General features: G+C 36.7%; 2 protein-coding genes across 4 annotated transcripts in view; one reads left to right on the plus strand and one right to left on the minus strand.

The window, feature by feature from the left end:
• The window catches only part of LOC148945887 (uncharacterized), an 85,952-nt gene extending 73,933 nt beyond the window's left edge, over positions 1-12,019 (plus strand). For 2 of the 3 annotated variants that reach the window (XM_089097855.1, XM_089097857.1), the window contains 2 exons: positions 3,315-3,425; positions 9,906-12,016. In XM_089097855.1, coding sequence (XP_088953981.1) covers positions 3,315-3,425; positions 9,906-10,237 — 443 coding nt within the window. In that variant the 3' untranslated portion in view covers positions 10,238-12,016. Of the gene's footprint in view, positions 1-3,314; positions 3,426-9,905 lie in introns of all 3 variants that reach the window. The other variant, XM_089097856.1, reaches the window with a different exon arrangement.
• A 6,061-nt stretch (positions 12,020-18,080) lies between these two features.
• Positions 18,081-23,221, minus strand: LOC148945888 (uncharacterized). Its single transcript, XM_089097795.1, has 2 exons — positions 23,055-23,221; positions 18,081-20,268 (listed from the first exon to the last, which is right to left on the minus strand). Exons 1-2 carry the CDS (start codon positions 23,219-23,221, stop codon positions 18,180-18,182), a joined length of 2,256 nt encoding a protein of 751 aa, XP_088953921.1. The 3' UTR covers positions 18,081-18,179.
• Between the last annotated feature and the right edge of the window lie 2,110 nt (positions 23,222-25,331).

Below are 25,331 nucleotides of genomic sequence, written 5' to 3' on the forward strand. Positions count from 1 at the left end.
CTCCTTATATCATGGTAAATATAGACATGCAGAATGAGATAAAAAGGCAGACACGTAAAAACTTTCTAATTTTTTAGTATAATATTGATTTATGTGAAATCAAATGCTTGTTTTTTATTTAATCTTCACTGATGATTATCTGAAAGTAGCATAAATTGTATTAGACGGAAATGCACTCAGACTTGACTCATCAGTTCGATGTGTATATTTTAAAGCATCCATTAATTGTTCTCTGAGATTTATACTCCATAAACCAGAAAGAAAATTCCAAGGTTTGTTATGCATCGGAGGTTTTTTCCTCGGAGACCAATCAAGTGCTTCAGACGAATCAAGGGAACCTCCTTTTTATCAACACACAGCTCCTGTATATACATGGATACTCATGGAATACTCATGGAAATACTCATGGAAAATACTCATGGAACCCTTATTCATCAATTTCAAATAGGCCCCAAAAATGAACCTCTATTTCTAAAAGGAAAGGCATTGATTCATAGATTTCTTATGCAAATCAACAAATTATATAGCCTAAAGTGGCTGCAGAGGTAATCTTTAAAGGGACTATGCTGTCATTGGTAGGGGTGTCGTTTGGGAGGGGCAAGGGGACAGTTGCCCCCCCAGTAATAAGGAGAAAAAATTATTATATAGCCCTTGCTCCTTGAATATCCGACAGTAGACCCCTCTTGCATCGGAGACCAATTTTATGGATGGATATTCTACGACTATTTCATACAAGAGTCTTATCGAGTTATATTTTGCTTTAACAAAATAAGAATAGAACTAGGAGGTCAAGAATCAATTCCCTCTTGAAATCTTGAAATTCCCTCTTGAAATCTTTCACGGAAGTGAAAAGATAGCTCGGAAACGTAATAAATCATACTACTGCATCTACTAGCTACTCACCACAGCACCTTTGTATTTTGTATAGACACATACAAAATAAAGAAAAAAAAATCATGCCAAAGCTTCAAATAATAACATTTTCCGTGAATAACTTCTCAAATAGTTTTCCGACAGTTATTTTATAACTGTCGGAAATTATTCTCCATTTTATCAACACACAGCTCCTGTATATACACACATTTTTATACCTTCCTGTATACACACAACTCCTGTATCTGAAAGATTTCTGCTAAGTAGAGCAACTTTACTGAAAACATCAATCCAAATTTTGACATTATCTTCTTATTATGGAACTATGTAGGGAGGAAAAAGAAGGAATTTTAGGTACTAGAAATACTGATTACGCAAAGAATTTATATATATATATATATATATATATATATATATATATATATATATATATATATACTGATCAGGGATTACGATTAGTAATAATTCTCCGTACTTACGCTTGTTAATCGTGACCTGCCATTGTCTCTGTTGATTGTTAGTTCTTTTTTATTTTTATTTCTCAATCGTATAAGATTTTATTATCGATGAAATTCATGTTTGTTTTAGTACAAAAACATTTTCTTTGGGGGGGGGGAGTTGGCTCTTTTTTCTTTTTCTCCTTTGGTATGAGATTCCATAACCTTTTTTTACTGTATCTTGGGTTTTTATTAACAACTGTTTCATTTAATATAGTAGTAGAAATAATGTCTTGTGACAATGGTTGACACCAGAAGGCTGAATTTACTATCATGGAACCTAAAATGTCATAATACTATACTGTATGCTATAACCAGCAGATGTTTCGTGGCCTTCCATTGGCCATTTTTTTTTTTGCTTTTTTGTTGTTGTTTTTTCATTTTTCAAGTTCTCTAATCAGGCATTTCTAATGAATAAGATGTTTTTCCTTTTTCTTTGCCGGTTCTTATTTTTATTCTATCTCTCTTCTTCTTTTTCCGTTGCTTTGCACCGATGTCTATCTATAGCCCTTTATTCTCCAACGTGCAAGCTAATACGACGCAATGCCCCTTTGCACTTCGTTTTTTTTTTTTTTTTAGTTTTACAGCTGTGAGACATTAACTGTGAATTTCAAGTTCATTACATTCATTTCTTTTCAGGAGGGGTTCTTTCGGAAAATCTAGTCTATAGGGGATGCCCTTCCGAGGAATCAGGACGGTAAAAAAAACAAATAGAACCGTAAATAAGACCATTGAATGTTATAAATAGGACCTTAAATAGTGTCAGTGGTGAAGAAGTAGACGCAACCTGAAATTTTAATATTTATTTTTAAAATCAATTAAGTTTGGTTGAAAAAAGAAAGAAATAGTAAACATAAGTTTGAAAGATCTTGGCTACGATAATTCAGAAGGCGTTTTGTATAGCTTACATTTTACACCCCATCCCCCGAAAGTGAAGGGAACATCCCCTTAATGTTCCATCGATTGTTTGATTTCTGGCAGACACCTGGGTTTCATATAGCAACGTCGCTTGCTTGCTTCCACTTCACAAAACTACTGTCTGCTGGTAGAACCTAGCTTAAAACTCTGAAGATGTTTGATGAAAATGCTACAATAGGTGTAGCCCCTCAAAGCTTGCATCTTAGAGAACTGAATTAGATGGAAGTGTTTCAATTACTTCTATTTTTGCATCACAGCTTAAAAAAAAACGTCAAAATTATTTTTGCATTAGGGAAAAGCTTACTCTCTATTCTCTTTTTTTAATATGTTATTTTTGGTATTTTTTTAGATAGGTAGAATTTAATTTTTAAAAGTTTTCTTGGAAGACTAGAAAAATTATTTTTCGAGTAAACATACAGTGCCGTACAGTGCGAGTAAACATACAGTGCCAAATTGTGACATCGGAAATCAGACTTCAGGTACCGATAGTCATTCTTGCTGCAAAAACTTGCAGCTCTTTGTTAGGACTTAGTTCAATGCGCCTTAAACACTCTTGCTGTTCTTAAAACGCTAATTGCTTAGACTATACAGCTTTTTCATTTATTTAAAATTAGTATATTTATATGTATAATATTTATATGTATAATATCCAACTTCCGTTTAATCCTTCATGGGTTCCGTCTAGTATGACAAAGTTGTTTTGTTTTTTTTTTTTGTTTTTTTTATGTAGGTCCTTCCTCAGATATAAACCTAGATAAAAATCTATTTGAAAAAAAAAAAAAAAAACTCTTTGTTGGGAGGTTTGTGGGCCAGTTTCAAAAACAATCCCAAAAAATCGACGAATTTTATACAGATTAAAAACTAGATCTGACAGGTTGTTATATGTTTATTTTTTCCTCTGATTATAAGAGATATTCGTATTTGAAGTCTGTCTATATTATATATTTTTTTCTCCTGCTTCTATTTGTTTTGTCTTATTTCTTTAGTCTTGATGTCTCCTTTTTGATTAATCTGTATCCATTTTAGGTATAAGTAAAATAGATATCGCTTGTCCTGGGCATGACTTCGATACGCCTCTTCATCTTGCTGTCAAGACCAAAAATTTGCAAACCATTCAGCTGCTTATAAAATACGGAGGTAGGTTGTGCTCTATTTCTGATGCCCTTTCATCTTGTGGATTGGATTAGTGTGCTGGATTTAGGATTTGTCCGAAAGGGCGAGGGTTCGAATCCTAGTGTGTTCAATTATTTGGTTCGGGACGTGGGCACCTGGAGAAATCTGGGGAAGGTAAACAGGAAGGGTGTGCGAAGGCACAGGTTGGTTGGCCCCCAACCCCCCTTTGCACTTCCTGGCTGAAGGGCCAAGAAACGGAGATCAGCATGTAGGGACTGTAAAGTTCAATGCCGTATTCTTTACCTTTTTTTCATCTTGTTCCAAAAATGTATTTTAGACAGAAGAATAGTATCATACTTTGGGTGAAAGAGACAGATTTGTGTTGCATAGACCGACCAAAAAGCTATATTATACCATTATGTTAGGGTTGCCACTTGCATTTATCAGCAATTATTAGTCATCTTCTGGGTATGAGACGTAAGCCCATAAACGTTCTTCCACTGCAAATTCATTTTTTGCGAAAGGCTTGGGACAGTATTAGCGTTTTTTAAGTGAAAGATGGCCGATTCAAATTGGGCGTGTTTTATGAAAGCTTTCGGACTAGGATATTTTTCATAATTAACGCTTATTTAAAGTATTTTTTTATGATAACTTACTCAAGTTTGAGAATTTAACTCCGTAGAATTTAACTCCGTTTGAAGTCTCTTAAACCCCACACCAACCCACTCACCCAAAAAGACACTCTTTTCTGAATGTTTCAACTCCATGTTCCAACTCTGACACAAAAATGAGATCGAAACTAGTTAGAAAATTAATCAACACGTTAATTAAACTTCCTGATTGTATGCATAATGAGAAATACTGGCTTACGCTTCAGGTATCCATTGTATAAAGTCGTACAGTAGTTTTCAAAGGGGAAGATTATTGATTGGCTGAGAGTTATGGACATGAAGCAATTATATACCTAAATATAGAAAAAACAAGAACTTGAACCTATAGAAATTACGGTGAAAATCAAAAATCATGTTAAACTTATAAAAGTGGAAACTGGCGCTAGTGTCGAAAAGAGAAATCACCAGCACCATCTGGCGGTTGGTGACTTTGTTTGGCGCAAAACCACTGCGTTTTCAGGTACTTCATAATGCAGGGTAAAGAAAGCACAATTCTGCTCCGAGTAGGCCTTCCAGATTAGATTCAACTAGCCTACATAACCTGCCAAAATATTCCTAAGCTGACCTAGGCCAACTTTTTGCAGACGGGATTTAACTTGATATAAAATCCTGAAATAAAAATTCTGTGTAATTATCACTAGCAGGGAAATATCAGCTTTATTTCAGTTACTTTATAGACTAATATCAATTATTCGCTTTTCTTTGAAATTTTCTACTTTTCTTCTTTCTACTTTTGAAACTCTCTATCTCAAAAAAGAACAATAAAGAAATTGGGAATTCAATTTTTATCAAAAAAAACCTCCTTATGCAGCTGTGCAGCTTTTGTTTATAATGGGACCCAAATTTCAAAAAAGAAACATGAGTGAGAAATAATTAAAAAAAAAATAAAAACGTGGATGAAAACCAGAAAAAATTAAGCTAAAAATGTAAGGCACGAGACATGTTAAGAAGATGTAGTTTTCCTTTGAAGACGTTTTCTGACGTTTCCTTTGAAGACATAGTTGCCTTTGAAAATCAACAGCTTGTTAATGTCTGAATTTTCGTGGATAAAAGGCGTTATCAAATTTAACTAATTAGTAAAGCACTTCTAAACAATTGAAGTGTAATTTTTGTCTATCTAAAAAAAAAGGAAGTAAATTTGAAACTCCACTAATTTTGCGTAAAAAAAAGCTTTTAAAAAGCTAGTATGCAGAAACTAAAACAGATATATGAAAACACACCACATACTAGAAATTGGCAATTGTCTGAAGATTGGCAATATAAAATCTGTAGTAGGGATGGCATGAATCGTTCAAGATGCGTAAACATCGCTGATTTGTGTTAACGAATGTGTGACTGCATTGTTCAGTTGTGAAACTTCCACTACTGTTGTTTCGTTAAGCTGACACCTTGAAGAAAGGACTTTTCCATTACACATTTTTTAAGCCTCCGCTTTGTCCGTCTCCCAAAAACTTCAAAGGTTATGGATTACTTTTTTCATAATCACTGGGTTGTCTGGCATTTATCTTAACCCCTTGTTGGAAGCTTACTAAAAGTATTATCTGGGTTCTGCTTTTTCCATAATGAGAATATGTTCCACCTAAATTATTCCTCTATGGTGTGCATACTAAGTAGCACCGAACCATAATATTTTTAAAGAGCAGCGTTTCACGTAAATTATTTATACATTTTCAGCTTATTTGTTTTTGCGGTTCAACCTGGCAACACCGGCGAAAATATGATACGGTCCTAAAAACTTCATAATTTTGAAACAACCGAAAGAAAAATTATGGAAAATCACGGTTTTCAGGTATGAATAGAGCTAAGATCCAGGGGCTTGAAAAAAAAACTTTGTTGTTTGAAAAATCAAGTATTTGGCAGTAGGCATCATGACATGGCTAATTGTAGAAAAAAGCCAAGACAGATAGTCCGAGGAATTGAGAGGCAAAAATGTTTAAATGGCACGGGTAAATGGCGGGACGGGAGTAGGTATGACTCTCTTATTGGACAAATACTTGTGTATTAGTTTTTGGACAGGCACTCCAGCCTGTCTAGAGTCTCGGGCAGGTGGACCAAGAATTTAAAACAGACATAGGACCGTTAGATTGCCTGGAATGAGAGGCAAACAAGGCACGCCCGCCTATGGTCTTAGGATTTTCTATGGTCTTCGGGCTTGAAAAAAACCTTTTATCTTGGGTGATTTAAGTTGATCTATTGCAGCTTCTTATTTGCAAAATTTCGGATTAAAGGTTACAAAACTCGAATTATGTTAACTTGTTAATTACTAGCAGTAAATTCTGTCAAAAAACACAAATTTAAATCTAAAAAAAAATTGACAGTAGTTTCTTAGATGTCTAGATGTCTAGGTTAATTCCCAAATGTATAATGGAATCAACAAATGAACTGACACAGGAAGAATTGCAATAATATGACAAAATGAACTAATATTTCATCCAACTTGAATATCCTTCATTCAGTGACGCCATTAGAAACCCTAGAATTGCTTAATTATACCAGAGCTCAATGTTCAAAGATCATTTATTCGAAAACAACAAATTTGAACAAAAGGCAAAGCTGGCATAAACTTTTTTGAGGATTGTATAAAAATGTCATTTTCACTTGTTGATAGATAGTCTATCATGCATCCATCCTAGGGCAGAACTAAGGTAGATAGTCATTGAACTAAGGGATGATCGAGCTTTTTGGGTTGACTCATGGCGGGCAATGTCCACTGGACTTGTATGCAAAACTTGGGACTGAATTTGCTTGGACTCACAGGCAAACAAGTGACCTAAGCCTCATCGCCCTAAATTTATAATTTGGAAAGATTAAAAAGGAGTCGCGGAATTAATTTAGATGTTTCATTTTTGTCCAGTTATCTAACTTGAGACCTGACAATGATATACAGGTTGTAGCAGCGGCAATGAGTATTCTCTAGAGCTGTTACTACCACACTTAGATTTTCATCGTCATTTTTTTCAACGTGATTGGCGAGCGGTTTCACTGCATTATTTTTTGCTTAAAAATAAGTATTTTGAGTTTGGTAACTATAAAACTCGTAAGAGGTCTTTCAAGGGAAGTAGGAATGATAATCTAGTTTTTTGGGTTTTTTTCTGACCTTGATATATTCATAAATTAAATAAAAAAACAAGTTTTTTTTAACTGAAAGTAAGGAACGACGTTAAAACTTAATACGAACAGAAATTATTCCGTATATGAAGGGGGCTGTCCCCTCCTCAACGCCTCGCTCTTTATGCTAAAGTTTTTTTTATTGTTTAAAAAAAATAGAGTTGTGAGAAAGTCAAACTTTAGCGTAAAGAGCGAGGCGTTGAGGAGGGGACAGCCCCAATTCATAAACGGAATAATTTCTGTTCATTTTTAGTTTTACCGTCGTTCCTTACTTTCAGCAAAAAAAAACTTGTTTTTTTTATTTAATTTTTGAAAGTTTTTGAATTAATGTAGGTTTTGATTTTGGCTCACCGTACATGAATAATTAAAACAAAATGTGCATATTAATTTTACTTTTATTTGGTTAATAGGGGGTTCGCCCCCTAGTCAATACCTTGCTCCTTAAGCTAAAGTTGGAATTTTTTTCCAATTCTTTAAAAATGGCCCCTTAATCACAATCAGTTGAAATCAGTTGAAAAACTTGTTGTTTTTTTTTTTTTTTTTTTATTTAATTTCTGATCTTTTTCTTTAATAATGCTGGGAAATCTGGCGTCCCCTTCATAGCAATGTCCCTTTCCCCATGAAATTTCCTTCATGGAAAGATCCATATAACCCCCGACCCCCCCCCACCTACCAGAAAAAATCCCCCCTGAAAACGTCTATATACTTCCCAATAACCAATACTATATGTTAACACTGGGTAAAGTTCATAACTTTCAGCCCTCCCCCCGGGGACTTTGGGGGATTAAGTCATCCTAAAAGACATTGTTATCGTATTTTCGACCATGATGAATAAAATGGCTATCTCAAAATTTTGATCGGGTGACTTTGGGAAAAAAATGAGCGTGGGAGGGGGCCTAGTCGCCCTCCATTTTTTGGTCACTTAAAAAGTGCACTTTAAATTTTGATTTCCGATTCATTGCGTCGTCCCACATTTTCCTCGGCACCTTGGATCGTTATTATCACACATGGGAAAAAAAAACAAAAAAAACACGCATCCGTGATCATTCCCCTGGTAGAGAATGCAAAATTCCATATCTTTTTATATAGGAGCTTGAAACATCCACAGTAGGATTCTCTGATACGCTGAATATTATGGTGTGATTTTCATTAAGGTTCTATAACTTTTAGGGGGTCTTTCCCCCTTTTTCTAAAATCAGCCAAATTTTCTCAGGCGCGTAACTTTTGATGAGTAAAACTAAAACTTATAATGAAACCTAAACTTGATGAAACTTATATTTTTGAAATCAGCATTAAAATCTGATTCTTTTGATGTACCTACTTGTATCAAAATTCCGTTTTTTAGAGTTTCGGTTACCATTGAGCCGGGTCGCTCCTTACTTACAGTTCGTTACCACGAACTGTTTGATATTCATATATAACATATGTACTACATATACTACCAAATATTTATGGTAACATGTATGTGAACATATATGTGACCTTGAACATATCGAAACTTATATCTTTGGTGATAACTGTCTCTCAGCTTTATGGTACTTCAATTGATTCCTTTTGTAATCTTTCCTGTAGTAATCTAGTGATCAAGTAATATTCGCTCCATAATTCATCTTCTTACCACATTTATCCCAACCTCTATTGAACATTTCATAGCCGGTTTCTTTCCGACTACTAAAGTGGGTTGTCTCAGTTGGGCACACTGGTCCTAGTTTCTGGAACTCACTTGAATCAGACCTCAAATCTTCAAAGAAATATTAATGCTTTTAAACAAAATAACAAGGAAAACTTCTTTTGCCTTGAGATCGCTCTCTCTCTCTCTCTCTCTCTCTCTCTCTCTCTCTCTCTCTCTCTCTCTCTCTCTCTCTCTCTCTCTCTCTCTCTCTCTCTCTCTCTCTCTCTCTCTCTCTCTCTCTCTCTCTCTCTCTCTCTCTCTCTCTCTCTCTCTCTCTCTCTCTCTCTCTCTCTCTCTCTCTCTCTCTCTCTCTCTCTCTCTCTCTCTCTCTCTCTCTCTCTCTCTCTCTCTCTCTCTCTCTCTCTCTCTCTCTCTCTCTCTCTCTCTCTCTCTCTCTCTCTCTCTCTCTCTCTCTCTCTCTCTCTCTCTCTCTCTCTCTCTCTCTCTCTCTCTCTCTCTCTCTCTCTCTCTCTCTCTCTCTCTCTCTCTCTCTCTCTCTCTCTCTCTCTCTCTCTCTCTCTCTCTCTCTCTCTCTCTCTCTCTCTCTCTCTCTCTCTCTCTCTCTCTCTCTCTCTCTCTCTCTCTCTCTCTCTCTCTCTCTCTCTCTCTCTCTCTCTCTCTCTCTCTCTCTCTCTCTCTCTCTCTCTCTCTCTCTCTCTCTCTCTCTCTCTCTCTCTCTCTCTCTCTCTCTCTCTCTCTCTCTCTCTCTCTCTCTCTCTCTCTCTCTCTCTCTCTCTCTCTCTCTCTCTCTCTCTCTCTCTCTCTCTCTCTCTCTCTCTCTCTCTCTCTCTCTCTCTCTCTCTCTCTCTCTCTCTCTCTCTCTCTCTCTCTCTCTCTCTCTCTCTCTCTCTCTCTCTCTCTCTCTCTCTCTCTCTCTCTCTCTCTCTCTCTCTCTCTCTCTCTCTCTCTCTCTCTCTCTCTCTCTCTCTCTCTCTCTCTCTCTCTCTCTCTCTCTCTCTCTCTCTCTCAAATTGTATTACTCAAATTACTCAAAGTCTAATTTTTTTCTCTGGGGGACGGATTTTGTCAAAACTCATTTTATTTTCTCTCTAGGTAACAAAATCAAGAACAATGAGAATATACATGGGAAGACGCCAAGGGATATGGCAGATCATGATTTCAGGGCTATCCTAAATAAAATGTTTTGTTCCGATCCTGATGCTGAAGCTGAGATAACAATGTCAAGAATGCCACGTAGTGTTGCCGCTTACTTTGATTGTTATGTAGAAGCTTATGCTAAATATTTTAAATTCGGTCGAGTGATCGAGCAACTTTCTGATGGCGTTGATGTCGGTACAGGACGTCTTAGTGACCTGGAATGGCGAATTTGCAAGTTTCGTTATGTCCGTGATCTAAAAACTGCGGGCATCCATCTTCACTTGTAATGATTTTAATTTCTTTTCTATTTTGTATGTCAACCTTTGAAGTTTTTGTATGTTGACCTTACCCCAAAAAAATTAAAAAAGGAAAAATGAACCAAATAATAAAATAGACCAAAACAGTTTTGACAAAATCGATAAAATGGAAAGAACTTTCATTTATTGATTCAACTACAAACTGGTACCTGAGTAAGGGCCTGCCTTCACACGGTGAGGCATACATTCAGGCCACATATTTTTGGTATTATTTTTATGCATATATTTTTAATGACAAACTTGCCGTCCCCACAAGATGTTGCAAAATAAATCCAGCCCCCCCTCTCCAAAAAATTGTTGATTGACGCCATTGAAACTAACAGTAGCTATAGAGAAGCTCTGGGTGAGCATGGCTATGATTAATAAGGGCAGATATTGAGCAAAAGAAGTACATGGTGCCTTTAAAACCTTGTGAATCTGGGCTTATCAAGAGACATTACTAGTTGGTAGCCGAAATTTTTAATAAAACCTTGTCAAAACAAAATCATAAATGATTATTATAATAGCAAGATTAATGAAAACAAACAGAAATACTTAAAGAAGTTTAAAGAAATGTAAAGTCTTGGTAAGAGCGAAGAATTTGCTCAGGGGGGGGGGGCGAGAATCAGAAATATTTGTAATATGATTTTTAACAGTGCCAGTATTCTAAGCTTTCAATAGTGGTTACCACTTGACGTTGACATTTAAGAGCGTTTTGACAAAATATCGTAAGATGTACAAAATACTACCGTCCAGCGTTGCCAGCCCGGTACAACTGTACCGTTTTTGGTACAATTTAGAGGTCCTGGCACAGTGCAGTACATTTGGAATTTTTTGGTACAATCAGATTTCCCGATCTCGATACATTTAGGTTTTACTTGTTCCTTTTTTACTCAAATATCTGTTCCAAGTTTTAGTTTATTGAAAATTTTCTTATTGTTATGACAAATTTTTAACCTGCTGTTCCGATAATACAAATTACTTTCTTGCGGTACAATTTTAATCGGAAAACTGGACCAATTTACTTCAAAGCGTTGGCAACACTGCTACCGTCTGGCATAGTCATTTTCGAATGTCAAACGCAATTGAGGTCTTGTCATTACTCGATTGGATTTTTTTCCAGCTCTTGCTTGTTTTATTTTAATTCACTTACTTTCACGAATTTTCCTTATTATTCCACTTATTTTATTGCGCCGTTTTATTATTTTTTTCATTTTAGTTCAAAAGGGTGTGGCGTAAGTAACCTACTTTAAAGTGGAACAAAACTGAGATTTTTTCTTTATCTTTCATGTTTTCAAACATGAATCTATTCGTTAGATTCATATAAATAATACAATTCACTCATATTGATATAATTATATTAAATCATTTATTATATAATTAAATTAATATATATCGATATTATTCGTATATTCAGAAAATTAATAGAATGATTATTGTGCTCAATAATTTTTCTGAATTTTTCAGAATCTTTAATTCTGGGAAAGTTTTCGGCTTGAAATTGTGCATCTGATCTTTTGATACACTCGATAAAAATTCGGTGCCTGGGGGTCTGGAGACCGTGGTGGCTTTTCAATAGACTCTCTTCTTTTTACTCATCTACGCTCAACATTAGCCAAAATCCTATTGCCAACGGTTTTGGTCATTCTTCTGAGGCCAAACGAAAAGCAGGTCATCCCCAAATGAGATGAGCACGGCCGTACCTAGGTTTTTTTTCGGAGGGGGTTTTACTCAAAGATTTTTTTGGGGAGGTGGGGGAAAGGAGCTACACAAAAAAAAGAGCTCAAAAAACGCACACAAAATTTGTTTATATCCATTTTTGTTACTTTTTTACACGACAGACAACCATTTCGGGGGGGGGGGGTTAAACCCCCCAAACACTCCACTGGGTACGGCCATGGAGATGAGTATAGATCAGAGGGAGGGTTTAAAGAAAGTTGGCTAAGCTTGAATAGAATGGGGTAGAGGAAGAGCTTGCGCAGCTGGGTTGGCGCTGTAATGAGGTCTTGGTAGTAGTAGTAGTAGTATTGCTGAGTTTTGTTCCAATTCGGGTATAATTGTGTGCCACTTAAATGAAGAACGTTACTTGTGCCCCACCCTGTATATATTTTCTGTGAGTTGTGTGTATAATTAATCTTTGAAATATTCAAATATATGATGATATTGAAATAAATTTGACACTGGACTGGACCTTTAAACATAGATTGTCATGGCTACGTCAAGGTGTAAAACTACACACTAAGATAAGGTTTAACACTGAGCTAAGGGGGTTATAGCCATCTTTATTGACAGAATAATTTATGCTTCATTTGATTTTAATGTTTTTTTATTTGATTTCTAATTTTTATTTGCATATGTAGGGACAACAACAATAAAAAAGGCTAGTTCAAGGGGAGTTCAATTATCATTTGTAATATTTTGTAATAATTAATATTTGTATATTTGTAGTAATTATAATAATTTAATATTTGTAATAATTGGGGTTCGGTAATTATTTGTGTACTAACAAGTAAATAAAATAAGCTGTAGTTCAGACAACTCTAAAACGAATGGAGGTTTAACAGGGTTAAGTTAAATGGGGGCTGAGATGCACGAGAGTTGAACTACATTGGGGTTAAGTTACAAGAGCTGAGTTGAACTGGTTTGATTTGAACGAGGTTCAATTGCACGGGAACCTCAGACTTCAATTCTCGGAATACTTAATCGAATAATTATTAGCTGAATATTCAAATCTGTGAGCTTAGACACGTTTTTTTAATTTAAATATTCAACAATTTTAAAAGTAGCCTAAAAAATTCAAAATTATTAGCATAAGTACATTTTCACAATTTCAGAAAAAAAAGACAAAGCCCTGTTTTTTCTATATCGCTCTGAACTACGATACAGTTTGTATATGTTTTATAGTTACTATAGAAAGTTTTTTTTTCAAAAATTTTCAAGTATAAATACCTTAACAACAAAATACAAGCTTTTTGTTGTTGAGCTTTTTGAAAAAAAGAACGAAAAAAAGACCAAAGAACAACGTATAAGAGGAATCTATAGCAAAATCTTGATTCACCTAAGATTCGACGCAAAATCAGGAGAATATATCCACTCTCCTTAACACAACTCATTTGAAAAAAAATAAGGTTTTGTCCACTCATCATATTTTTAACGTTTTAGAATTGTCTGAAGTCTGAAACGTCACATCATTAATATCTTAGAAAATGCTTAACGTACTAAGTTGAAGCTTCCAGGGCATGATGAGGGGGATGTTCAACTAACCAAAAGGCAATATGTTCATACATGCTACCGCTACTAATACAATTACTACTCCTACTACAATCATTATTACTTCTACTATTACTAAGGGTATGAAGGTGAAAATATCAGTGCATATTGAGGGGAAAGTTGAATTAAGTCAAAGCACAATCTGTGCATGCAGTTTGTCAAAAGGGCGTATAATAGGTATGGCTTGGGTATTAATTTGGAACTTTCAAGGAATAATGTGGGGGATGATCAATTTACGAAGAGGCAATAAGTGCACGATACTACTACCACTACTGTAACTGCTACTTCTATTTTGAGTACTACTAAACCTATGGGTATTAAGCAGAAAATTTTAGAAAACTTTGAGGGGGCAGTTGAACTAAATTAAAACACTATATGCATGCAGGTTGTCCAATGGGCGTATCAGTAATGTTTTAGGAAAGGCTTAGAGTATTAAGTTGGAACTGCCAAGGCATGATGAGAGGAATCGTGCATACATTACAAATAATACTCCTATTTTTACTACTATTACTACCGCTAGGAGTAGGGCTGACGCCCCCCGTGGATTTTAAAGACTAGAACATAATTTGCTCTTTATTGACAGAAAAACAGATTTTAAATGTTTTCTTTTTTTAAATCTAATAAGTCCAAAATTAAGACTTTCAGGAATGAATATCAGCATATGTATTAAAATGCCAACCCACATTCATTTGTTGTTTGTTGTTTTTTGAGTAATCTTGGTTATAATTCTCTTCTTTTTTTATCACGAAAAGTAAGAACAAGTACCTTGAAATGAGGATTGCTTACAGTAAAGTGCAAATTTTCTAATGATTTTTAGAAGATATGGGAGGTGTCACAGCGTCAGCCCATCTCCTCTTAGTTTCTGCTCGTTTTGAGTTCGATTGCATTATTTATTATAATTTCTGTTCGTTTCGGGTTTCATCGATTTATTGGTAGTGATTTTTTGTAGTTTCAAACTTGAAAAATCATTTGACTTTATTTATGCTCATTTTCAGTTTATTGTAGCTCTTCGGTTGTGGAGAAGTTTTTTTTAAACTATTTCAGAAAATGCGGAAGCTTGGAACAACAGTTTTTTTTTCTATATGTGCACTGAGTATAAGAAAAGATACAAAGGCAACGTATTAGTAAAATGTGCTTTAGGACAATTTAGCGTTGATATCAGAGCAAATTTTCCCCATTTCAATTGTCCGTTTCTGTAGCCCAGGTCTCACGACAAAATTAACAAAGAACATGAATCATTCAAGAGCCTTGACGTTTCGTCATCAGTTGTAACTTGGGCATAATTTTGTCTCTGCTTTCCAGTTTCTTGGCAAGGGGTTTGATTTTGCACCAAATTGGAGGGTTCACTCTTCAAAAATGATAGAAGCTATTCATAAACTCCTAAATTTCTCAAGGATGATATCAGAACAAATATAGGGAAATTTTTTGGGCTGGGTGCCCCAAAATCTTGGGTTATCTAAGTTTTACAAAAAAAAAATTGCTTGGATATTATATGATTATGGTTTTCTATTTCTGTGTGAAATATAAATTTTCATAGAAAATCAATGAATTCTGGTCTTCACTTTGGATCAGGACTTCCACTGAGGATTAAATGTTGTTCAAAGATTCACTTGCAAAAACTCCTAAGATTCAAGAAAAAAAAGGTCAAGACAATAAATAATAATAATTATATATACTTGCAGCCAAGTATGGATCTGAAGCGTGGGTGCTTCAGAAGACGGAGGAAGATACGTGCTTTTCATAGAAAATGTCTACGGAATGTTTGGGTACCCGTGTGATTGACTATATTTAAAACAGTAACCAGAACGAAAATGTTGCTTTATCCCGATTCCTAGGGCTATAATGTGAGAAAACCTGAGATGGCTAAGACACGTTTTGTGGATGACGGATTAGATTGTCTTTTTTGGCCATCCATCTAGAGCCAAATGAAAAGCAGGTTGTCCCCGTAATAGGTGGTAAGACGTCATAAGAAAGGATTTAGGAAATTAGAACTTTTTGGGAGGGTGCAAAGAAGGAAGCTTTGAATGGATTGGGGATGGAGGAGGAGCATACACATCTGAGTTGGCCTCAGGTGGCTTGGTGCTGCAGTAAGCTGTTATTAGTAGTAGTCACAGGGTAATGTTCAATATACATACTTTTTTCTAGATCCCATGCTCTTGGATTTTGACCTTGGGGAAAATCCCGAGGACCGGCAGTTCTGTGACTGCTGATATTTGAATATAATTATATGTGCTCCCAGTGCACATAAGCGCCGTGGCTGGGGGTTGCTCACTTTGATCCTGTTTTGCACTTTGATTCGGTTTTGTTTTACTTTTATTTTGGACGGGAGGGGGGCTGCATTTAGTTTTACCCTACGAACGGCTCTGTGCTTGGGAGATTACTTTGCGTTTGATTTGTCGTTATAAAACGTTATTACTGCCTACAATTTATCCCAACACCAGACTTTGTTGTGATATTACGGTTGGTAGGGCGGGCTGGGGAGAAAAAGATAGACAGAGGGGCAAGTAGGGTTGGGAGTGCAGGAAGGGCTGAGGGGGATTTGAGTGTTGATGAGGGACGGAGGTTGGATCTGGTAGTTTTTTTTTTCTTTTCCTGTTTATCTGTTATTATTCCTAATTTCATTATTTTAGGTTAATTTTTTTAGCATAGTAAAGGAAATAACATTCTTTGTGTGAAAGCTGCATAATTGCTCTTTTAAGTTTGTTGTTTCCTCTTTTGCCTTTTCGTTTTTTTTTTTTGTGGAACTATTTCAGTTAAAAAAAAAAATTTTGCCATAAAATAGATAGCAACATTAATATTTGAATATTGTTTGGGATAGCTAAATTGTAATTATAAGAAAATGTGCTTACCATTTGCCAGCTTTAAGGGGCCTCCCCCAGGCCACTAAGCGTGTACCCAGGGGGTGATAGGGGAGTGCCCTACTAATATTTAGGGTACCTCCATAGGAGGTACGGTCTAAGGGGGGCCTTGTCCCTGGGGGTCCATAATAGAAACTGGGGCACCCTCACCCGGGGCCATTAATACAGGTGGAGGAGGAAGAAGGCCCATCAAACGTACACTCAACAGGGCCCACCGGCGTGTCCACACGTCCCGTGAGCTACAAACCTTCTCCCAGTAATGGGTTAAATTGCATGGTGACGCAGAACATCATCACGGGAGGATCCTCTATAGGAGGACAACGGTGGCAGGGCGTAAGATCCGGATCTATGGACAACGGCCTCTACAAAGGGCTGCATGGACCCTTTCGGGGTACCTGGAAGACTGGGGATTTTATTCCCACTTGAGGAGTGGCGCCTCTCCAGGAAATTATAGCCTAGTAAACGACACAGCATTCGCACGGAATTCTGAATAATGGATAATTCTTCTGGGCTTGGTCTGTTTTGACGGGTGTTTTCAGGCTGAAAAATCTCTTCCTAGCTAGTATATCTATTATCGGCTGCCTCCCCGTAGTAGTAAAATATTTTTAGGTATGAATGTAGCATCGCCAAGTGCTGACAACCATGTTGTGACCAAGATGGGCCCAGGATGGCACAAAGCCTCCATTCATACTGGAGGTCCCAGGGACTTCTTGCTGTCTGGTTCTCAAATTATAGCCTAGTAAACGACACAGCATTCGCACGGAATTCTGAATAATGGATAATTCTTCTGGGCTTGGTCTTTTTTGATGGGTGTTTTCAGGCTGAAAAACCTCTTCCTAGCTAGTTTTCCTACTATCGGCTGCCTCCCCGTGGTAGTAAAATATTTGTAGGTATGAATGTAGCATCGCCAAGTGCTGACAACCATGTTGTGACCAAGATGGGCCCAGGATGGCACAAAGCCTCCATTCATACTGGAGGTCCCAGGGACTTTCGGTGTGGACTTGAGAAGATATATCATCCCCTTCATGCGCTGGTATCCGGGTTCGTTGATTTTCCTGAGGCCTAAATAATTTCAATGATTTAAAGAACATGAAAATTGAAACTTGGGATGTTACAACGGTGAAAAATTACTGTCGTATCGACATTTTGACTGACGAATCCAGAAGATTGGAACCAGTGCTGTAACAAGTACTCCAAATTTTTACTTAAGTAACAAGTACCAAGTACTATCAATTTTTTTACTTAAGTATCAAGTATCAAGTAATCCACCAAAATTGTACTTAAGTAGTTCAAGTAATAAGTAGTCTGAAATAGTACTTAAGTAGTACTTCAAGTACTACTTCAAGTAATCAAATTATATGATGTTAAAATTACTATTGAGCTACAAAAAAAAGGGAATTCTTCCATGGGAGGCTCTTTCCAGCACAACAATCACACACTTACGCCACTGACACTCAGGTTAACTTAATGGTTTCATTTATTATATTAAAGAACGATTACAAAAAAATAATCAAATTTAAAAGGTGTTTTTTTTCAAACACTACTTTTCCAGCATTATCAAAATCATTAAGTTAAAAAAAAAAAAAGCTGGAAATAAACGGAAATAAAAAACCCGTTATAAACGGATCTTCAAGCGATTCACTCAGTCAGAAAATCGTCTTACCACATACGGTATATATAGTCAGTCGCTCAGTGCCATTCTTCAAAGACAGTTTCGCAAAAGGAGCTGATTCTGACATCTGCTTTTCAAAAGGTGACATTAAAATAGGTTGAAAAGGGAACCATCAAAACAGTAAAACGAACTCTCAAACTACGTCCATATTTTGCTGAAAAACCTTGAATTTCTCATTGGCTTTCAACAAAACGAGGCTCTCAAACCTTCCGTCCGCCAAGGAATTACGCCTTGGACTCATTATAATGCCACCTTTCGAAAAGAGACGCTCAACTGGGGCCGATGTAGGAAGCATACAATTATACTTCCGAAACACTGAATTCACTGCCGGGTACTCTTGTAAGATCGAGAGAGTCTTTCGGGAATCACTGAGATATCTCAGAATCTCGATCTTGACCGTATTTGCCACAGTTGGTTGCTGAGTGCTTGTTCCTGATTCGTCGTCCGAAAAGTAAAAAAAAGCCTCAGGAGATCTCTCAAGAACTATGCCACTGCTTTTTTCACTAGTGGCACCCATTTTCTGCTTCATTGTTATGGCCTCCTCTGTCATCAAACCCAGCACCAGTTCCTTGTGTTCTTCTTTCCCAAACTTGTCCTTGAAAAACGGCAATGACCACGTAGCAAGATGGTAGTCCGAATGAACCTTTGGAGATCCACTGATAAACGGAAATCTTTTTCCAAGTCCTTCGAGCAGCGTCTGGGTTAAGACCCTTGTGAGTTTGACACTTTGGTGCAACTTCACCAACTTCCTTTCCAAGCACTTGATAGTTGGGAGAACAGTCCCGAAATAGGCTTTCTCCTCACCCTGAAGCATATCTAGGGCGATTGCTATGGGCTCAAGGACTGAGACGTACTCAGCAAGAAATTCAAGCTCACTTGTTTTGAATCTTGGTTTTTTCAAGACATCACACACTGCTGAGAGCTTTCCAGCCATGTGACACTCAAGAATTCTTTTCAGTGCATCGTATTCAGAATTCCATCTTGTTGCGTTGGGTCTTATCAGCTTTTTTTCGAAGACCTCTTTCAATAGGTCATTGTTTTTTGAGCTGTGGCTTAGGGAATTCCATAAGCCCTGACACTTGCTCTTGACACTCTGCAGATTTCTTTTGTAACTCACGTCCGTATTTGAAGCATACTTGGCATCTGTGGTGGCCAAAAGGTTCAGGGTATGACTAGAGCAGCGAAAGTGTGGAGGTAAGTACATACCTATATTACCTAATGAGTCCGATCTGCCATCATTCCCTTCGGGCTCAGAAATATCGCTATCGTCATCATTTGTGTTAACAATACGGTCGGGAAGATCAGAATAACTATCAGAGGTCCCTCTAACCCCTGCTTCTAGTTCATCTTGGTCTTGTGCACCACTTCTGGGATTGACACTAGAACCCAATTCTGGTTCCCCGACATCAGTCACATTCACCCTGTCAAAGATCTTACCAACGTCAACAACATCTAATTCTTCGGATTCGGAATCCATGCTTTCTTCATCAGGTGTGTCACTCTCACTGGTTGCAAACTCAGAGCTGGATTCTTGCTCCTTTGATTTTCCTAACTCCTTAAAAGCTTTGACGAAGTTTGAAGCATTGTCTGTTACAATTGCCCGAATTTTGCTCAGATTCTTGTCAAGACCATATTCACGAAATATTGCAAACAGCAAGTCTGAAATTCTGTCGAAGGTATGCGCTCCAGCAAACCTTCTAACTGCAAGCACCATAGGCACAAATTTGTTTTGACTATCTAACACATGAGCTGTTACTCCCATAAAGCTCTTATTATTAGAAGACCAGATATCACACGTCATAGTGACATAGTCTACTTTTTCAAAGAGTTGAATCATTTCTTTCTGTACAACTAACACAGACTCATCAATTTTACCGGCCAGAGTTTTCCTTGACATTATTGGTCCGATACTTGGGTTTATCCCCAGAATCATTTGCTTAAATGCATGACTTTCCACTGTAGAGAGTGGGCGCATGTCAGACACTATGTAATTCATAATCAACTCATCAGCCCTTTTTTTCGTACATTTCTTTTTTTCAAAGAAAGAAAAAGGTGTATCCTCTTGCTTAGGCTCGGGGATGCTTTCATCGGTTGCGTCATCAGCAGAATCAATGGTCTGCTCATCTCCATCTCGCCTCCTTTTTTTCCTAGTGTTCACTTTGGAGAATTCAACATAGGTTGAAGGATGAGCCGTCTGAAAGCAGACATAATGTTTAGTTTTGCTATATGAATCAAATCCAAAGGCTCATTGCTTTTCCACAGGATCCACTGAACATTGAAACTGCAGTATAACAAGTATAACAAATATGAATGAACCATCACTTTCTGAAGGTTTGATGGTTTGGTTTTGTCAGTCAGGAACTCAACTACTTTGAGACCATCACCTGATAGAGGGAAGTTCACCTAATGTGAGGATATGTCCCTTGTCACCAGCTTGTCAGTGAATGCCCAAAATGAAATTATTACCAGGTCCCAGGTACAGCCATATACCTCTCAGGAGGAGATCTTCACATTCTCCTCCTGAGTGGAAGGTTCCTTTACTTGGGAATAATCTCATTTCAGACATTTACTAACTAGAGACATATCCTCTCATTAGGTGAACTTGCTTGTATCCGGCAATAGTCTCAAAATACGAGTTCCTGACTGGGTTTGGTGGATCCTTCACAATAACAACAAACCTTCACATTACTGCAGATTCAACGATTACAATGATCACCATAGAAAACCTTTTTGCAGCTTAAACTTGGACCATCCTCTGCAAAAAAGCAATGAACCCTCATGTTTCTGCAGCATCGTTGAAACATCAACATCAACCGAAAATTTGTCCAGAAATAAACTGAGTTGTTAGCAATATAGAAACATAGTAATATAACAACTAGCCTATCATCAAACTTGTAAATAGCTTATGGACATATCCAGGCATTAGTTGAGCTGCAGTTAAACTGGAAGCAGGTTAACTGAAAATACAATAAGGTATGTAGCCTGGGATATCTGGCCTATGTAACAAATAGCCTAGGTCTAAGGATTTCCCTATTAATACATTAAATTTAATGGGAAAAATTAACATTCCTGCTATACTAGCTTCTCAATCTCAACAAAATGCCTAGAACCCATAAAATAAAGGTTAGACTATACAACAATATGTAATTGTGATAAAAAAAAAAAATAGTTGTTGGTTTAGTATATAAATCACCTAAAAATCACCATTGGTTTAGTATATAAAATATCATAAAATGAAATTTTTATTAGGGAGATGGAGAATTTAATGGAAAATTTGAATAGTGAACCTAAATATAAAGTGCAAATGGGAGATTTCAATACTGACGTCCTTAAAAGTTCAGATTGTCCAGATTTTCTCAATTTAGTAATTTCTTCTTTTCTATATCCACTGATAACTATCCTTACATGAGTTACTGGGAAATCTGCAACACTAATTGACAATATATTTGTGGATGAAAATCTAATTGAATGTTTGAATGCTGGTGTATTAATTATGGATGGATCAGTAGATCACAAGCAGGCAAGCCTATTAAGCTTAGGCTATACAAGCCCAATGGACATTGTGGCTTGATGCAATGCTTCCAATTACTTGATTTTACTTCAAGTCAGGAAATGGAAAATGGGGCTAGGTCAGGAAAATGAAATTTTTAGTAGACTAAAGATAGGCTTTGTAAGGATAGACTAGTCTAGGCCTAGTAATAGCAAAACATATTTTTAGCTCTAATATTTATTAAAGGGGAGAAATCAGATAAAGAAAAAAAGGAAATATACCATTAGATTTTCTATTTCCTTGTCTATTCCCCCACAAAGCCAGATACACCTTTAGGCTTAACAACACAGTTTGATTTTTCTTTAAACTAGCTTTATTTGGTAATACACATCAGCTGCTGATGAAGAACTGGGTATATTATCCAAGCACCCCTGGTGTTTGGATAATCACTAACTTTGGACAAGCAACCGAGCATAATTTGATTCAAATAGAGCCTATATTTCCAAGCAAGCTCTTAGTCTTGCATATGTATAGATTTAGATTACCTTGTTGGGATTAGCTCAATTTGATCTCAGAAACTTTTTTATACTGAAAATTAAGCTTAAAGAAAAGTTAGCAAACCCTAGTAGCCTATTTTTTCTTTACAGCACATGTCTGGGATTGAATCTATTTATGTTTGAGTGGTTTTGTATCCTACAAGGCCTATAGGATCATGTGTTTAAGATTGGGCAGTATTTTCTAGAATTAGCCTAGGCTATGCTTAAACTAAATTGTGTATTTGTCATTAGACTCTACTATTAACTATCAATGCATTCAAAACATTCAGCAATCCATATGGCTAAAATATTCAGCCTAATCAAATAGCCTAGGCTAGCCTACTTGTTCAAGAAAATTTGATACTTCCTTTGAGTTCTGCAAGTTAGCAAGTTCTGCAAGTTCTGCAAGTTCTGCAGTTCTGCAAATGGAAAACACACACAAAAACAAAAATTATATATGCATTCTACATTCTATAACCATTATTCCAATCCCAATCAGCCTCATACACAACAATCTCAATACACAACTTAGCCTCAAGATTAACACAGAGAAGCCAAGGCTCATAGCAATCCATTAGTTTTCGTAAATGTAAAGCTGCTGGTTGCTGGTTCCGAGACCCTTTTGAATGACACCTAGCCTACCACAACTAATTTCGGCCCATTCTGGTTCGTTGAACATTCTTCTCCTGAGGTGAAGTTAATCAAGCTAGGTGTGGGGTAAATTGTGCATTAATTTCATAATGCTGGATTAACAGTAAGCTTAGCCTACAGGAGATCCAGGCTACACATCTCTAGCCTAGGTTTGTTCAATCCAATCTGAACGATATCCGAATAGACCAAAACAACAAACAGATTAAAATTGCGTATGATGTGTAGGTTGTGTTGTAAGGAAACTACTGGGCTATCTGTATGGTGATACCTGTCAAAGTTTAAGAGAGAAAAAAAGTACAAACAGACATAAAAAGGACAAGGAGACTTACACGCAAGTTTGTGGAAATTTGAAGGTGCATGCAGGTGTCCTTTGAGAACCCTGTTGGGACAGTTCTTGCACCATGCACTAAGTGCGCCATCTTTTTCGATTTGTCCTTTTACAGCAAAATATTTGCCTTGAAGAATAAACGGTAATTGTTGTTTGCCTGCGTCAGCCATTTTTTTTGGTGACACCTTGTTTCTTCTTATTCTTAAATGCGCTCGACGTAAACGGAAAACAAAAGCAATTACTAAACGAAACACACACGCAGCAAAACCATAAAATTAAAAAATTGCAAAAAAAAAAAAAAAAAAAAAAATGGAACGGTTCCTCGTAATGTATTTGAAACAGTACTTGACTTTTATTTGCAACTTGAAGTAATAAGTAGCTGCAATTTTTTACTGAAGTACAAGTAATAAGTACTCTGTGGAATTTGTACTTAAGTACAAGTACAAGTACTTGAAAATTTTACTTAAGTAGTACTTGAAGTAAAAGTACTTCAAGTAAGTTACAGCACTGATTGGAACTGGACTTATTAGGAGTTTCAGACACTCATATCCCAGGGATAGGAAGCATGAAATTGGGTGATATAAAATTTGCTTACTCAGGAAGGAAGGATTGTGTACATAGAAAAGGAGTAGGGCTCGTGATGAATAAAGAAGCTGCTAAGTTTTGTTTAGGCTGGGAAGGTATTAATAATACTAATTGCTCATTTTATGACTAAAAAGTTCAGGGTATCAATTATAGTAGTATATGCCCCTGTAGAACCGACTGACGGAGATACTAGTGACTCAGATTAATTTTACTTACAGTTACAGGAGCAATAGACAGGATCCAAGGTAGAAGTATGATGCTTTTACCGGGAGATTTTAACGCCCAGGTCAGTAGAAATAGGGATAGATGCATGGGCGTAGGCAGCATATTGTCAAGGGGGGACAGTCGATAGTATGATGGAGGACCTTTTATCAACTGCTTTTCCAACCATCTGCTTTTTCAGCCATATCTAATGTAAATTTGAAGGTCTAGGGGGGGCAGCTGCCCCCCCCCCTTCCTACGCTCATGGATAGATGGTATCCTAGCCTAAGTAAACTTAGTGTAGGAAAAGAAAACAGAGTGGCTACAGACTTTTGCAAATTCGTAAGTGAAACAATCTAGTTATAACCAATGCTGTGTTTGATCATAAAATGGCACATAAGTTAATATCGTATTCACGTGATGGTAAGACAGCAAACATATGGATTATTTTATAGTAAACCGAAGACTGGCAGGATCAATACTAGGGCATATAGGAGTGCTGTTATCGATGTTAAACCATCTAGTAGTGCCTAGGGTTAACTTAAAGTGGAAATTCTGGAAGGATAACTACCTCTCGGGAAATTATTACATTTGTAGACTCCAGGATAGGAATTTGAGAGAAAATTTCCAGGAACAGTTGAATATTAAACTTAAGAGTTTAAAATTTGACAATGTGGAAGGTGTTTGGAATAATTTTAGAAAATCAATTTGTAAAGTTGCTGATGGTGTCTTAAAGCTGGTCTCCATTTGGCAGATTCGGCAAATCTACACCGCTAATCTGCAAATTTTATTTCAATGGAGACTTCTTTTCCGGCTCCGTATTGGCAGTTTGCAGATACTGCAACCTTCGACGTTGCTTTTTCTGCAAGATGGCAGAATGGCAGAATCTGTCAAATGGAGACTGGCTTTTAGGGAAGCTTTATGTTTAATAGAGAGGAGAAGGGGTTTGTTCAAAATTATCTGAGTGATAGATCATAGGAAAACAAAAGGAATGTAAAGAAAGTGGAGAAAGTATTAAAATATGAACTAAGGAGATGTGAAGTGGAGGCCAAGGATAAAATTACTGAGGATCTGGAAGATGCAGTTAGACGGCATAATAGCAAAATATTGTACTGGCATATTAATAAATTCAGACGGAGTAGTCAATCCGGACTTGTCCCTGTTAAAGATATGAATGGGGCCATAATTAGTGATAAGGAAAGAGTTAAAGAGAGTTGGGCAGAACATTTTGAGAATGTGTTAAACCGAGATAGAGTTGCAGGAAAAGATATAAAGGAAAATGAAAAAGTTTGTGGAACTTTTGACGTGAAGGAAGATTTGTTTTGTGAGGAAAAACTAGCGACAGCACTAAAAGGATTATAAATAATAAGGTTCCAGATGCTGATAGTTTCTTGAAATACGGTACGTAAATGAGTTTCTTAAATACGGTGGCTCTGAAGTTAGAAATAAGATACTGAAGATTATGAATATGATTTCTGAAAAGAAGAAGTACCT

Source organism: Artemia sp. Qi Xiang Cuo, chromosome 12, assembly GCF_049724085.1.
Source record: "Artemia sp. Qi Xiang Cuo chromosome 12, ASM4972408v1, whole genome shotgun sequence".
In the NCBI taxonomy this organism is placed as follows: Eukaryota; Metazoa; Arthropoda; class Branchiopoda; order Anostraca; family Artemiidae; genus Artemia; species Artemia sp. Qi Xiang Cuo.